The 17,459-nt window shown below is 43.2% G+C and overlaps 1 protein-coding gene across 1 annotated transcript; it reads left to right on the top strand.

Annotated features, from left to right (window-relative positions):
* Positions 1–392: 392 nt before the first annotated feature.
* Positions 393–12,705, top strand: IL1R2 (interleukin 1 receptor, type II). Its single transcript, XM_008944299.1, has 9 exons — positions 393–418; positions 2,109–2,236; positions 2,343–2,601; positions 4,746–4,920; positions 6,194–6,368; positions 6,805–6,870; positions 8,062–8,197; positions 11,132–11,277; positions 12,578–12,705. The coding sequence occupies exons 1-9, from the start codon at positions 393–395 to the stop codon at positions 12,703–12,705; spliced, it is 1,239 nt and encodes a 412-aa protein (XP_008942547.1).
* The last annotated feature ends 4,754 nt before the right edge of the window (positions 12,706–17,459 follow it).

Genomic DNA, 17,459 nt, shown 5'->3' with positions numbered 1-17,459 from the left:
GTGAAGATTGCAATTATTTATCTGCTGACTATGCTGCAGGACACCTTTTGTTAGCCATGAGAATTTTTTATTTGAAGTAGAGCGTGAAACAGTCATGTGAAGACATGAGTGTCTGCAAACTACTGTTCGTCAGAAAAAGGGAAATTTAGTCATATATTTAGCAGTCACTTCCCCTTTTTTTGGGAAATCCAAACACAAATTTTTTTCTCTCTCTCTCTCTGTTTCTCTCATCCTCAGTCTACGGAAGGAAAGAAAGGTGGGTCTAAAATGTCATTTGGTTCTGACACAAGTCTGATTGTGCAATGAGACACAAATTTCCACTGTGTGTTGAGCTGCACCCTATATAAGGTCCTCACTGGCAATTTTCATTTGTATCTTTCACTGAGAAGCTAATGGCTGAAAGAGTGCAGAAGCACAGGTAAGTGAATGTGATGGAAATTTGGGAATGAATATCTCCCCTAAACCATCTGTTTGTGTGAGACTTGTGGAGGTTGCTTGATCCTAAGCTAAAGGGACCAGAAAGCTCTGAACAAAATAACCAAGTATTTTCATCAGGCAGAGGGTCTAAGGAGAGAGAAACTCCCCTGTTACAGGGTGTTATTACATGTGACCCATGAGGGCTGTTAACACCACAGACAAAGCCACTAGCACCTAGTCCAGGTGTAGCTGAGAGGAGCTACAGCTCTCTGCCAATGTCCTGGATCTAGCAGATCTAGTGCCAGTGGAGACAACCTGTGATTATGAAACAGTATTATTGAGCAAGAGGCTGGCTTTTGTTGTGGTAGAGATGACAATAAGCAGGAAATAGTTTATTGTAGTCAAAGTATCATATGTATATAAATACTAGAACAGGGAGAAACTTGGATTAAAACCGTACAACGAATATGAGCATGGTGGGATACACAGGAGGTGCCTAAAGGTAAGTACCTATCAATATGACTGTCTTACATTGGTAGGAGTATGTTTTTGCTTTTGGATACAATTTGAAGTAGCTATGCAGTCATTTAATCCTCACCCTATGGGGCAATCACAGTGTTGGGATAATATTAAACATATGCAATTTACATTTCTGTAAAACAGAAATAAAACAGAAATGGTGTGTATCATGTGCATATGTGTTCTGTATTGTACATAAATGCCTTACACAGAGCATAAACTGGTACCTATATGTAGCAGGTTTTATGGATTTTTTTCCTGTGATACACTGAGATAACATAATCAACGGAGTAGCAGCAGATGAAAGCTCGCGGCAGACCAGAAGGCACTGAGTGATGGACACAGACACAGAAGCTGCTTTGCCCTTGCCAGGCCAATTTAGATGACAACTGATGAATGACTGGCAACTGATAGTTTTGTTTCTCCTTGATGTTACTGTATCTGATTTTAGGGTGAGCTGTTTAGAGTTTTCCTCATCTTTTTTCAGCACAGGTGGCAATAGTGTCCACGCTGAAAACTCACTTGCACACCAACAGCAATATGGGTGTTCATGCCACAGGAATCAAAGCTTTTATACCAAGAGAAACATTGTTGGAGAGTGAGAAAGCTTGGCTCTGGTTGTAGTAGGAGGCTTGCCCACAGCCTGATCTGTGCTAGCTGGTCCACTTGGGGAGCTGCAGTGGGGAAGATATAGTGATGCAGGATTTAATGAGGTCCATACAACCTTGGGAGACACCTGAAGTGACAGCTTAAGACAGCTACTAAGTCTATTCTGCTGCATCTTTGCTCTTGTGGTCATGCAAGTTGCTACACCAGAGCTAACTGGGGGCAGCTGACCCATGCCTCAGTCACATCTTATTGCAAAATAAGCAAAGCTAGATGTTCCCATCGGCGGCTCTTGCACTGAAAAGCTGTGAGGACAGCAGCATCTTGTGGTACATTGTTTGCATCTCTGGAGTGAAAGGAAGGGGACAGAAGTGATGTGTTTGTACCAAGCCGGGAGCTCTGTTCCACAAGTCAGTCCCTATAAATTAGGGAAGAAGTCATCTTTCTGCTCACTAAGGGTGAAGCAAAGCTCACCAGGTCTGGAGTGAGGAAAAGAGTAGTTAACTCTGAAGTTAACAATGAGAATTTTCATTATATCTTCTGTCTTGTAATAACCTTCCCTGTAGATTTCAAGACACTTTCTCTCAATCTCCTTCCAGTTCCCTCTGGGAAAAGATGTGTGGGCTCTTCTTTGTCCTGGTGATGTGCACGGCATGTGCTTCTGCTTTCAGACTTCAGCAAGTCAAAACCACAGGTAAGGGCATGCTTTTTTTTTTTTTTTTTCAATCTTCTGTCTCCCTCTCCCTTCTTTTTAATGTGCCTCACTGACGGTAATGTAAAAATATCTCTGATTTATATAGAAAACTGCCCAGATCACACCGTGTTTTTCAAACACTACTATGAACTGCATGGAGAACCTGTGGTTCTGAAATGCCCTTCCCCCAGATACAAACATTTGGATTTTTCTGCCTTGACCACTAATATCACATGGTATAAAAATGGTTCAAAAACCATGATATCGGGAAGTGATGAAGATCCAAGAATCTGGGCAAAAGGAGATGCACTCTGGTTTTTACCAGCAATGCTAGAAGACTCAGGAGTATATATCTGCACCAGAAGGTGGGTATACAAAAGAAATTTCAGTGCACTAACAAGATGACTGTATCTAAAATATACTAGCTTAATGATAAACTCCAGCTGGGTTCAGAGCATGCCTGGATAAGATAATTTCTGTGACAACTTTATCAGAGAAAAAATGTGGAAAGTCAGAACTCCTAAATGCGATGTGTGTCTCCTATAGATACATATAGTGAAATCTGGAGAAATCATGAGATTTCTAGCCCAGTATTGCTCCTTGGGCTAGAATCTCATGAGGAAATAGTGTATGTGAGGGTTCGTTCTGGTTTATTTCTGAGCCAGTCAGCTCTGTGGTGAGTGGGGACACACTGCAGGCTGGTGGTTCTGTGGAACACAACCCTCCTGTCACACCTCCAGGGAAGCAAATAGCCTTGTTTGCTCTTCACATTGCCTTATGAAGCATATAACAAGGCTCTGGAGTGGCTTCCTTCTTCCCTCTTCCTTATCCTTGGATTGTGGTTGCCTTGGTTTTGCTGGAAAATCTATCATGAGACCTGATGTGTATTTACTAGGCTGGGACCAGACTCGTACCACTGCGGTGGGTCGAGACTTGGGCATCTTTTTCTGAGTATCTAACAGCCCACTGTGCAATTTCAAAAGAGGTGTCAGGGTCTGGATTTGTGAGGGACTGAGGAAGGAAAAAACCACCCATCATCATTAAAGCCTGAACTCCAGAAGGTATCCTGGGTCCTTGCCCCGTGCCAGCTCCTCCTTTCAGTCAGCCCAGCACACCCCTGGCAGCTGGCAACTTGCTCCGGGGTCTATAGTGGAAAACATATCTATACATCCTTGGGGCTGCCTCTGCAGAGCATATTTTCCTTGCTGGCAAGACACACCTTGTGAGTGACACATAGCAGTAGAAGAGATGGACAGGCAGAACTCAAGTTAATAAATCACGCTGAGCATATTGAGTTGGTCTATCTGCATGTCTTAGCAGTGACTGCAGTGGTGGGGCAGAAGAGAAGACTTTGGTAGTGAGGCCAGCATAACAAAAGGTTGCAAATATTGTCCTACTAGTTGCCTGAGACGTTGAAGGGTGTGTTTTAATCCCCTTCTTGGACTACCCTGCCTCAGTGCCAAAACCTATGACACTGTGGCAGTGTTATTGACAGCTAAAGGCACACGGGCTCTGTGCAGCCTGGTGTGGTGGGAGGTGTCCCTGCCCACAGCAGACAGAACTAGCTGATCTCTGTAATCTCCCTTCCAACACAAACCACTCTGTGATTGGTAAAATACAAACAAATTGTATTTCTTTTGCAAATCATCCCACAGGAAAGCCACCAGATTTTTTTCTTCAATCTATGAAATGAGGGTAGAAGCAAATTATCTCAGATCTCTGCTTCTGCTGAGCAAGTATTTTGGATTCAGGCTCTGACCTGTAGGTGACAGCCAGTCACAATGCCAGTCTCCTTGCAGCCCTGAGCTGCTCTCCAGGAGGTCACAGCCTGGAGCCCCTGTCTTTACTGTCCTCCACAGGGGTCAGGCACTGCCCTGTGTGGAGGCATCTCCAAGGCAGGCTTTCAGAGGTTGTAGAGGACATAGTTCTAGCACCTCCATTTGTTCTGCTTCAGACTGGAAGCAGTTGTTACTTGAGGTCAGAAAGAAAAGCTAAAGATGGCAAAACTTTCAAAACTGGAAGGTGGAATGCCTCCTTTTCTCTGCACAATATACATGCACACAGCAGTGTCTACTGGTTGTGCAATAGTGACTACAGCTGTATTTTAATACACACTTTAAGCTTTTTATTTGATCCCTAGGCATCAGTCATGAGGGTTTTCACAGTCGAGACCTCTTTCAAGGGAACGGTGGAGAGTTCATGACACACCTGCTACTGTTCAGGTGAACATGTTCCTCCTCCTTGCAAAATTAAAATCATGCTGTAGCCTAAGGGTGTGTGGCAAACTTGCTGTACCAAAAAGAATCTCCAAGGCAGACATGTGCCAACAACATGTTTAGATTGTGCCCAAAAAAAAATAGTACCAGTGATTTTCCACCATCCCTCCTGGTATGATCTCAGTCTCCTAGAAAACCCTAAGGAAGGAAACAGAGACAGGAGGAAATCAAGAGCATCACTCGAGTTCACCTCATCACTGTTAAGTGCTCACCTCTCCCTGCTCTGTCTGTAGGAACTCTTCCTACTGTGCTGAAGTCTCCATCCACCTCACAGTTGTGGAGAAGACAGCTGCTCAGGAGATTGCCTATCCCCAGATCCTCTTCACTTTCACCTCTGGAAAGATTGTTTGCCCTGACCTGTGGGATTTTACGCCAAATGGGACAAGCCTGGAGCTCAAGTGGTACAAGGTAGAACTTTCCTGTCCTCTTTGTGCAAAGCCTGATCCAGACCTGTCTGTAAAGGCACATAGATCTGCCCTTTCTGTTTCTCCTGAACATCATGCTGTTAGTCACAACTGCAGGATAATATACTGGGAATTTTGGGACACGTGTATATATTTTAAGAAAAGTTCTCAGGGGTGGACTCTGCACAGAGTGAAGTGTTTCACATATTCTGTGCTCTCACAGGCATTGTAACCTTTTAAGGCTGGGTTACCTACCCTAACTCCAGGGTTTACTACTTCAGATGAGGCCCTTCTCTTTGGTGCTATGCTTCTTTTGATGGCCCCTCTAGTGATTTCCATAAAGAAGGACCTTTAAAGTCACTTTAAAGAAGTGATGCTTCCCCTGTGTGAGCTGTTCAGAAGGGGAAGCTTCATTAGTCAAATGTAATACAGCATTTGGAGGTAATAAATCCATCACACAAAGCTGATTGTGGTCTCTTGCCTAACGTACCACCCCGTGATGCAATAGCTAGGCTGGCTTCATACAGGAGTGCCTACGTTGTGATTAGTGCCATATCAGCAAAATGTCTCTACTCAGGTTTCCCTTCAGAAGCAGGCTATAACCCACCTACTTCTTGAAGCTACTTCTTGAGGTTGTAGAAAATACAGCTCTGGCTATAACTGACAGGAAGAGCTATTATTGTGCCTTCATGGAGAAAGATCATCATTACTCCTAGCAGGGCTCCAACCCGTGTATGAACAGAGCCTTAGGGGTGAAGAGCAGGGATTTATCACCGTTTATGAGATCATGTAGGGTAAGCAATAGTCTTGTGAAAACCTGCATGATTACTGGTATGTCTCTTCAATGAATGCCTTAGAATATCACTCTTAAGAAGTCATGTGTGGAAAGTAACAGTGTTGTGAAAACATCTATGGTTAATAAAACGGTTTTGTCTTAGAAGAATGTCTTAGGTGATGACGCTTAAGAGGACTCAATAAAGAGCCTATTATATCTTTTCCATCTTAAAATGTGTGCTTTATTGAAAAGTTATGCACACATGTTATAGAGACATTAAAACAGTGATTCTTCACACTTCATATAGTGCCTCAGAGCATTTCAGAGCCAGGCACATTTGAAGAACTTGGCCCGTGCTGGTAAAGTGGAACTGCTCAGATTTCCCAGTGATAAGTGAACTTTTAGCAACAGAAAGACAGGGATAAGTAATTTTGTCTGGAAGTCACGTGGGGTGTAACCACACCTCTCTGAGACATAACACCAATTGTTGTCCTTTCCCCAGGATGCTCTGCCTTTGGAAGCTGACAACGAGAAACTCGTAATTCTGAAAGGTTCAAATTCTCTGATCATGACTTCTGTGCTACCAACAGATGCTGGCTATTACACCTGCAAGATGCCATTTCCCTTTGAAGGTGTAACGTATGAAATCACCAGAACAATTCAGCTGGTGACTGTTGGTAAATATCGACACCTTAAAACATTCCAGCTCTTAAGAAAATCTCTATTTAGGGAATAATCTCTTCTTTATTAAGGGGGCTCAGGAGAGGAACTCATCCGGGGCCTCTCAGCCCTGCCAAGGGAAGCGGGACACCCAGGGTGCTTGCTTTGGCACTGATGAGTTTCCCACAGCACCCCCAGAGCTGGGGTCACCCCTTTGCTTGACTTGCAGCAGGTCTGTGGGAGGCAGAACTCGACGTTGCAAGCACTTGGGGTTGTTAAATCAAATAATTTATATCTGGGAGGACGACACATGACACACTGTCACTGCAAATGACTTCAGTGGTCTTAGGAAACAGAACATTTAATACTTGCTCAGGATGAGGGGAGTTTTGAGACAATGCCCAAGTTTTCTGTTGTGCTAGCACTGACTCTTTGTTCCCTTTCTCTCTCCAGAACAAGAAAAGAGAATTACCCCAATAATTGTATATCCAACACAAAAGACGACATCAGCTTCTCTCGGTAAGGCCCAACATTATTTTTTAAAACATCTAATAAAGCAAAAATTAGAGCAGGTCCTCTTATGGTCTAATTTATTGGCAAAAATTGTAGCTCTTTTGATCTTGCTTATATTCACTGAGGGTTGGTGCTGGAGTAGTTTTTGCATCTTATTGTCTACAGCTAGATACTTCCATATACGAGAAGCTGTAGAATTGCTGCAGATTTTAGCCACTAACAAAGCAAGAAAAGCATCTTTGCACCCTTCACTAAGAACTATTAATTTTCAATATTGCCTCAAACTGGACTAGGTTATCTGGTGGCTTTGAATGAGCCATCTAGCTTTTTTAGGATGAGATTTTTTTTTTCATTGCTGTTTACTGTTTGAACTAGACAGTTGTTAGTTAGAAAGTATCTTGATAGGATCTCAATTTTTCTTTGAAGATTATATTATGTCAACAAATTTCTGTTGCATTTTCTCTCCTCAGAAAATGACAGGTGTGTTTTACACTAAACTTTTTAAACTTGGGTACTATATACACAGCTGTGACTTCTGATGTCTTAGTTTTCCCTGCCACTTTTCCTCCCATCAGCACAGGACTACCAAGTAATTTTTTTGCCTCCCTAGCTCTATGGAGTGTTTTATATCCCCTTTATCACCATATGCATAGATGTAATACTAAAACTGTATGCATTATTGAGGCCTGAGTTTTCCATGTAATATAGATACACACTAGTCTGAAGGTTCCTTACCCTTAGCTGTGAGTTACAATAATTATAATAAAATTTCTGAATTTTTCCATGATCATTTTATTTCTGGAGGTCCCACCTTGAGCTGAATGCCCCTGCACACAGCATTTCTGAGTGAAGCTACACTGCTGGTTAAAAGAATTGCTCCAGAGCTGTAAATCACACAGTGACCTTTGGGCTGCAGTATGTCAGGAGCAAAGCCACAGGAACATAGCTCCTGAGGAATGTGCCTAGTGCAAGAGTTGCAGCAGGAAAGTAATTTGGTTAGTAAGGAGTGTCAAACTGAAGGATCTTGCTGCCAAGGAGCAGTGGATCAAAAGCAACGTGAAGCTTAGCTTCAGTTTTGAATGTAGTGGTGCTTGATGTGTTTGGGGATTTGATTCTGGAGGTGCTGGCTTTCACCATGAGGAAATGTAGTTCTTCACACATATCCAAAAGGTTTTTTAATCTTTCTTTTATCAACAGGCTCCAAGATGACTCTCCCATGCAAGGTGTTTGTTGGACCCAGCAGCCAGCTCGACACTGACGTGGAATGGCTGGCAAATGGCACCACCACTGACGTGGTCTACAAGCAAAACAGAGTTAGAGAGGGAGAACGACGGTAAGTCTGGCTGGAAGGGTTTCCTTCTGCTTGTTGTTTTCACCTGCAATGTCACAGGGGCTCTCAGTAGCTGATGGGATATGGACAGACCTGAAATGAAGGTAAAAGCTGAGAAAAAAACCCAGGCAGGCAAGCAAAAAAACCCCAAAACCAACCCCAGCAGGCTGAAATAAGTTCTTCATCTCTGATTTTTATTCATGGCATACTGCAAATGAGCCAACTTTGAGGTTTAAACTTGAAGCATGTTTCCATAGGCAGCTGAGCTGATGTAAGAGCTGATTGCTGTGGAAAGCAACGGGACTTGATCCTTCCCAGAAATTATCCTGTCTCCCTCCTTGCCCCATGCCAGCAAATCAGCAACATCCTCCCCTGATATTTGTGAGGTTCTCTGAACACAGTAAGGCAACAGAAAACTATGCAGAAATTTTTTTTGTTTGGTTGGTTTTAGTGTCATTGTTGCTCCCCTTAGGCTTGTTCTTTTCCACATTAGTGAGTTGAACTGACTCAGGGAGACACCCAGTGAATGCAAGAGCTGGCGCCAGGGAAGCACTGGGGGGGATGCTGGTGGGAGGAGATGCAGGATGTCCCACATCCTCTTGCCCTGATCCATTGTCTCTCACAGTCTTTCAGGGCCTTCTCTCATCTCCCTCATAGCTGCATGCCTCAAGGCTTTTCCTCACTAGGGAAGGAGAGGAAAGGTCTGTTGTCTGTACCTATGACATGCCACCTGAGCACACTAACTCACTACGTGCAGCCATGCTTCTAGTGCTTTGCAAACGTGAGGTAAACCTACCCATTGAAATCTCTTCACTGAGGTCCAAGTCAGCATGTTTTGGCCCTCATTTGAAGAAGCTGAGAGTGTCCACAAAGGTCACCACCCTCACCTGGGTCACAGTGGCTCAGCCTGTACTGGTGGACAGAGCCAAGAAGAGCCAAGCCCTGGAATGCCATTGCCTCTGCTGTTAATGGTTAAATTTGTCACTCACCAGCTAGCACCTTGCCAAAGAGTTCCTGGCTATCAATTAAGATTTAGCACAGACAATTCCCAACTGAGTTTGAGGATGTGGCATCCCTGTTTTGTGGGACATTTTGTTTAACATTATCAGTGTGACTTGGTTTGGGCCACTTGTGGCCAACAGTGCCAGATAACAACCCAGCCACACTTAGTTTATTACATGGTCTTCTGCTGACTGCTTGCCCAACTAAGAAGGTTACTATCTTCAACAGACAAACCAGCAGCCAAAGTCCTCCCTCTGCTCTTAAATCATACACCAGAGATCCAAGGTGCCAGACCACTGGAGGGAGGAATAAGTCATTACATTCACTCACAGCACAGGATGTGCAGAAGGGAGAGAGCTGGCTCCAGATCCATGTGTGGTAGACAGAATGAGCCAGGTGATCAGTCCAATCCCAAAGTCACTGCCAAGAGAGAGTCTCATCATCTTGTCTCACCATCCTGGGAGTCCCACTTGCTATGAAGAGTTTGAGAGCCCTTTCAGTAACCAAACTCCACACATGCACCACATGAACAAACCTCCCTAGCCCACTGCAAGCAGTCAGCTCTTACAGAGGTGGCTTCTTGCCCCACCCCCAAGTTAATGTGGAAGGTGGGGGCACCTGGTGGTGATCTCCTCACCAGTTCCCACCCAAGGTTGGCCAGACCCTGGGTAAAACCATTCAGGAGAGTCCTTCTGGCCTGGTTGTGGACATCATCCATATGCCAAGCCTCATTCAGGGCTGGGGGTTTAACCCCAGCACTTCACACAGCTGCAGCCAGAGGTAACATGTAACTCTGTGCCCAAATGTGTTTTCACATTTGATGTGTGTTCACATTCCTCACAGCATGATTGAGACCATTGATTTATAATGTTTACATGGATAAGTGACAGTGCATTAAAACTGTGGTCAGGAGCCATAAAATGTACAGTGGCTTTAGTCTCTGCAGGCTTTAGAACAGAGCAGCACATGTACTTCCCTACTTGTTCTTCAAATACTATTTTTCTTATTACCATCACCACCATTGTGGCTGTTATTTATTATTTTACAGTTGCACAAGGACAGGGACCATGCCAGCTAGGGCTCAGGCAGAGCCCATGGTTTGTGAGACGTCCCATTTTTGCTGGAAGCCCTCAGAACGGCAGCAAGGCAAAGCAGTTCCAATGCCACTGGGAAAACAACTTCCCCACAGAAATCTCTGGCACAGCACCCAGCACCGTGCTGCTGCTTTCCTGCAGAGTCCTGGGAGGAGTGCACAGGGAACTCTGCTGCCACAGCACATAGCAGGCTCACCGTCAGGTCACCAAAGAGCAGCTGGACAACTTCTCCAGCAGTGACTAAGAGATACCAAGAGACAATGTTTGACTGCAGCTAAAAAAGAGACAATGTTTGGTTGCAGCTAAAAAATCACTTTTAAATAGTTGGATGGATGAAACAATCAGGTTGAAGGAAGCTGGAAATTTCCTAGACAGTTTTCTTGCATTGAGCTCTTGGCTTTGGGTGTGTGATAGAGAGGAATGGTGGTTCAGTTTGCTGAGTGAGCATTTGCAGGGTTATGTTCTCCATATGTTCTCTTCCAGCTGACTGTAAGCATTAATCTCAGAAATTAATAGATGGTCAGAGAGAAGGGATTAGGCCATTCCACAATGCTGTGTAGGTAGCTCAAACATATATGGAATTCTGCTTGCCTTTCTTTCCTCCTCTTTCTTTATTTTTGGAAGACAAATCCAGATCTTTTTTTCCTGGAAGATTCAGCAAATGCAGGATGGGTACTGACTGCTGAGAGTCAAATAGTTGTCCCCTAATGCTGAGGGCATGATCAGAAATGAACAAATTCCCAATGCATTTTCATGCAATGTGCTGTTAGAATGAACACATCAAACAGAGCAAAGCCAGCTTACAAAAGGGCTTAGCACTACGTTTTTCTTTTTCTTCCAGAGAAATTGTAGAAAATGGTGAAAACTTCATTGAAGTGCCACTGATTTTTGATTCTGTCAAAGAAGAGGATTTTTACACAGACTTTACATGTTGGGCCCAGAACAGATATGGCTACCAAGTACTGCCAACAAGGGTCAAGCAGGAAGGTAACTAGTTTGACTGCTTATTTGGGATAATTGTTGTCATTATTCTAATCCTAAATTATCACCCAATACTTTTACACTGTCAGAGCTAGTATTGTGATGAATTACTGCCTGGGGAAAAATGGATTGCCTTTTTCATCTGTAGACTTTGGAGTAGGCTGTTCACAAAATACATATCCTGTGGGTCATTCACTGAGATCTTCTGCAGGGACAAGGATCTGTGCTGGTTTGTCTGTTCATTGGAGAGGTCTCCAGCTGAGATACATTTTGTGAAGTGATTGCTCCAGTGAGACTACTGGCAAACTCCCATTGGGTGCAGCAGGGCCAGATCTCCTCCAGTTCCTCAACAAGCAGTGTAAACAAAAAAGACAATAGCAGAATAAAGATCAGAGTGTTCCTTCTTCTCATGCACAGACTACTGCCAAAATAACAAGAAGTGTAAATTATGATGGGTGTTGCTCTTTGGCTTCTGGTGATGGGAAGAGAAGCCTTAAGCTCAGTGCAATTAATGTTGCGTGATAGACCATTGGCCAAGAACCAGCTGGAAAACCAACGTGAAGCAATGCTAACTTTTTTGTTTGAATGATGTTGATGAATCACCAAAGCTTGCTCACACTGTCTTAGAAAGGCACATGAACATTTACAGTCTTCATTATGAGTTATGACTCATGACTCACTCCAGAGTCCAGTGATGAAGGATTTGTACTCACTTTGCTAGATGATGTGCTGCCCTTGTCTTCCATGAGCCACACAGGTATTACTACAGGGGATGCAGCCCATGAACCAGGATAGGATGGAATAATCCCAAATGGTCTGGACAAATTTGGGTCTTGGAAATTTTGGAGAAAAGCTCAGAGTCTTGGCTTGATCATTGGCCATTTATAAACTGCTCTGTATAAGGAAATTATTCATAGCACTTGTGAGTGGACTGGCTGTTATATACTCCCTCTCCATGTGGTGCTATTATTTCCTTCTTGGAGTGTCTCTGCTTTCACCAAACTAAGATAGAAAGCACACAGTCACTCATCCCACAGGGGCTGGGAAGAGTCATGTGTATGCAAAAGGGCTGAACTTTAAATGCTCACCTCCTGTTGTCTTCCAGTTCTTCCTCCCATCTTCAAAAACTCATTTCCCAGAGCCCAGTCAATAGGCCTCTTCCTTTCTCAAGTGCTCAAGCTGCTGGGAGGTTAACTTGCAGACATCCTTTTTATTGCAAGGAGTTTCTCCTTGTACTCCTTGAACTTAGAGAACTATGTTCCTGGGCAGGTTTTTTTTGAAATATTTAATTTCTTTACTTTTTCAGCTGCTGGCTTGTCCTGGTACACTGCAATGATTCCTGTCGCATTGGCCTGTGTGATTCTGGGAGGGATATCCATCCACAAGTGCTGGAAGCAGAGAGCTGATAAAGGATACACAATAGCCAAGGTTTAAAGTCTGCTTTGTTCTCCAGCTGCCAGAAGAACAAGAAATCATCCTGGTTGTCTTTCACGTGGGACACAGAGACATTTCAGACCAGACAGTGCTTTCCCAGCAGATGGATGTGTAACAGCTATTTGCCTCTTCCCCAAGTCTTCTACAATCTGATGAAGTTATAAATTTGCATTTTTATGGTGCCTAGGTGCAGGAAAACTGCTTCTGTCAGTTTGCAGCTATGGTGCAATCTGTAGAATTTTGGGCATAGATGACCAGGAACATGCTGTGGATATGGGAAGGGCAGGGAAAGGGTGGTGCTCTCACCCTTTGTAATTCCATTAGTCTTATTGTTTGAAAAAAGCCACAACCAGAAGCTAAGGAAGCCTGCTACAGGAGGACTGTTCCACACCAGAGTGAAAATGCAGCTTTCTTATGTATCCAAACCCATTGTATTTTACTTCAGTCTAAAAAGAGCCATTGTTTTCCCTTTTCCAGAGGGAAACACAGTTGTCATGGAAACTGTATATCTACAAATTTAACCACAGAAAAATCTATTTTTTTTTTTTTTCACTGTTTGGATTGCTCTTTGCTTAAATGAACTGTCTCAGAATATCCCTCCCCCAGAGATAACCACATCAGCATAACATATAATTGTACACTGGAGAATTCAGTTCTGGTTTATGTATCAGTATCTCATAGCTAGAGATTCACAGGCAGCTGTAACAAGTTATCTTTGCCAAGAAAATAATTTGGAGGAATGTTTTAGTGTTTTGAGAGCCATTTGACTTATACAGTTTTATTCCTGGAAGTGACTGGAGAGTTTACCAGAAATAATGTACAGTCTTGCCCTTCTGTGCCTCTAACTCTGTAATGACTGGCCTGATTCTCCTCTCTGGTATGAGTTTGAAAGTCTGGCATAGATAAATCATGAGTCTCCACCAGTCTAAAGCTGGTGTGGCTTCAGGAACCTTGTGTCCTTTAAATTGAAGTATGCAATTCTATTACTTATGATGCAAAATGCTGCCTATTAGGTTAATCTAATTGGATTCCAATAAATAATCAGGGACCATGCTGTACTTTGAGGATCAGAATGAGTAGAATCACTTGATTACTTCCTCTTCCAAGGAATAACACTTATGATAGCCAAGAAATAATTCCATCATGCATAATGTGTACTATCTTCATCTGTATGGCAGGGGAAGAGATCCAGCCTTAACGACAGTTTGTTACAGGCTCGTAACTGACACCTCTCACAGACAATGAAGATAAAGATTTTTGTTTGGGCAAATCAACCCAGAAGTTTTTCAAACTCCATAGGAAAAAAAAAATAATCAGGAGAAACATTGGCTCCAAAGAAACAATTTGTGAAGTAAGAGTGTTCAAACTGCCTGTGGTCCCACAAGCCAGGGAAATGAATGACACACGTCCATCTGGGAGAGAACCTAATCTAATTCCTTTCCACCATCACTGATAGCTGATTCTGAGTTTAGCCAAATAAGTATCTGGGAAGATTGTAAAGATTAGGATGTGGCTTTAATTAGAAACTCTTCAATCTATTAGCAAGAACCTTCACGTTTTATGAGATTTAAGCAAAAGTCTTCCTTTAAATATTCTAAATCTTTGCTGTGAAGATACAAGCACAGAGATTAGATTTCTGGCAGTCTGAGTCAATGACAACCAAAGAAAGACCACAGAACTTACTGTTTCCAAGTGCAGGATCTTAAAGATTATAAGGAATGCATATAATTTATGGGCAGATGGGAAAAAGGTGGCTGGAAGTGTGGAAACCAGTCCATCCACTTTGATATCTGTCATTTGAAAGAAGAAAGCTGTAAATGAACTCACCATTCCTGAAAGGAACATGAAAAATATTTTAGGTGCATCTGGAATGCTCATTTTTATCAAGCAATTGCTAATCTGTAATGAGAGAACAAATTAGGCTTGCTGGTAAGTGTAAACTTTCAAAATGTGATTTGTTCTTCCTATCCATCTGTATCCTCCAAGAGTAGTATGATAACACATCCGGCTGTAGGTGCAGGGTTGAATTTCACTAGGTAGCAGAAAAGAAGTAGAAGTTTTGGTATGAGGAGTACCAGTGCTGTAAGAATTTAGATACCTCAGATTGTCTTCCAAACCAGAGAAGGAAAAGAAAGAAATGGAAATATGAGACAAAAATGAGGTGTACAGAGAACTGATGTTGCATACTCGTTGGTGTCTTGAATACATGTGGAACGTAAAGAAAGAAAGGTTTATCTTTTATGAAGTGATACTTGCTTCTCTGACTACAGGTATAGTAATATTTGAAGGCTTTCATCACAGGTAGACTTGTTCAAGTGAACAGTGTCAGTGCTTTACAGGTACACTTGAACATAATGTCAATAGTTTCTATAGATTTGTATTGTTACAAACAAGGGTAACAATGTCCACATTGTTTTTGAAAGTGTTACACTGAAAAGAGAAAAAATAAACCAAAACCAAAGCAGTGCTGTTGTGTGACTTGGGTGAGAAGGGAGGTGTGAGATGGCTCTTTCCCAGAGACGTGTGAGTTTTCCAGTGCTCTGCTGCAGAGGGGCTCACCCCCTGGGAGGTCAGTGACCCCTGCTCTGCAGGGCTGTGAGAGGAGCTCCATCCTTCAGCCACTTCTATTGTTCCCCTGTGTCTGTGCCTTGTCATACCTGAGGGAGACAGAATCCTGATGGGCCAGTTCGTGACAGATATGAATTCAGCATGTGCTCCCCAGGCAGGGAGATCTGTTTTATTCAGGCTCCCAAAGGCCAAACTTTTGTCTCCTCCTTTCTTCAGCCAATATTAGAAAATCCTAGCTGTCACTGTACTTTAAGTAGGTCCATCCTGGGAAGTTCAGAGTCATCAGCCTCAATGCACTTTGAGGAAAAAATGTCTTGAATCTAAAGGTAAATTGAGGCTGAGGACTTGTAGGGGTTAATAACTGGACCTGAAAAGAAATACAGTATCAGGGAATGCCACCATGCACCAAAGATTCAGGGCTCTGCACCACAATGCTTCTCTTCCAAAAAATTAATGGTATAAGGAGGACAAGGCCACCTCGTTCCTGGGACTGTGTGGGTTTATAGCATTTGCCAGCGAGCTTATTCATCTGCAACAGCTTCAAAGGCACACTACAGAGGGGAAGGCACTGGTGTCCCATGGTCTTGGCATGAGCTAGCATCCAGGACAGAGGCAGATCCTGAAGAAGTAGTTCTTTTCAGGAAACATAAGTTTAGTTAACAATTATTTTCTTTTTTACTAAGCATATGTGATCTTGATGTCAGCTACAGACCTAAACAAGCAGCATAAATAATGTTGGACCAGAGTAGCATCTGCAAAGAAGTAAATGTAATTTGGAGAGCACCAAATAATTAGATCTGCTGATTCCTGAACAAACCCTTTAAAGAAATGTGGGAGTAAATGGAAATAAGAAATGGATCTGTGCACAGAGCTGATCTTGGTAGATCAAGATATGAAGGTTGTATTTTTATTTTTAATTCTAGTGGCCGAGGAAGAAAATTGTGCCTGTAGGAGACAAGAAACGTGTGAAATGCCATTGCCAGGCATAATACTTTAAGTATGAGAATAGCCAATGAAAGTGTTTGATGATTATTCTGCCTATAGTCTGCAAAGCAAGAGACTCGGGAAAGCAAAACAAAGCAAGGGATAGGTCTTATAGTTTGGAGCTGAGAACTCCCTGTCCACTCATAACCTTGGAGCTGCCAAACATAGCCTAGGGTGGGGTGCCTCTCATCCAGCCTTCATGGGGCCAAAAGGAGCACAGCTGGTCCAAGCTAGCCATTGATGTTCCTCCCCACTCAGGGGAGGAAAAGGTCTCTCCAGTGCCTAAAATAAATGGGATGAATTGCCCTCTGGAGCTGTTTATCTTTTTCCAGTGGTTCAAGACAAAGTGAAAAGAATCTTCTGTGGATTACAGGAATGATTTGTTGTGGACCTCTGGATTTCAGGTTGTTGGAGAGGTTATAAAAAGAAATGGACTTAAGCCCAGAGACATCCTTTCATGTAGTCAAGGCTGCTGGGCTTTCTTGGGAAATTACTTTAATGCTGGCAGCTCCCTGTGCAGAGCAAGGACACAGGCTCACACTAAATGAAAACACTGTAAGAGGCTGGGAGGCAGGCACAAAGGCATGTGTTATGGAATCCAACATAAGAGGCAGGCCAAAAATGTCTGGTTGATGCCTTGGAAAAACATTTGTGGCTCATGGGCCATGTGATCCTGAAGTGCCAGAGCTATTACAGGAAGAAAAGTAAGAGCTGCTGTGTGTGTGGCTGAAGTCCACAGAACCTCCAAAGAACCAGGAGGATGTCTGCTGTGCAGCTGGGGGTGAGCTGGGGGCTCTTGGGCACGTACAGGGCAGCAGGGGCTGCCAGCCCTTCCACAGTGCTCAGCCAGCTCAGCTCCCACTGCAGCCTGTGCCCACCCACTCCTAGCAGGCACTGCCAGGCAGCAGCAGCAGGCTGGAAGAAATATTATGTACAAATAGAAACTAGCCTGCTACCAGTGGACAAAAACAGGCTGTCTATAAGAAAACCAATGAATATATATATATGTATCTATAACTCATCTGCTTTAGTGTGTTCATTGCACCGGGATTTATAATCTATATTAGTCTGTACATTAATATACATGAGGTAAAGAGCTTAATAAAGCAGATGAAATATAGCACCAGTCAGTATAAGGATATATTCTCATCTTCTTGAAGTTCCTCAAGGGAGAACCAGGCATCAAGCAGTAATGTGGAAAC

The sequence above is a fragment of the Merops nubicus genome, unplaced genomic scaffold (assembly GCF_000691845.1).
Source record: "Merops nubicus isolate BGI_N331 unplaced genomic scaffold, ASM69184v1 scaffold11357, whole genome shotgun sequence".
Taxonomy (NCBI): Eukaryota; Metazoa; Chordata; class Aves; order Coraciiformes; family Meropidae; genus Merops; species Merops nubicus.
The sequence above is the reverse complement of the archived record's forward strand: the minus strand, read 5'-3'. Positions and strand labels throughout refer to the sequence as shown.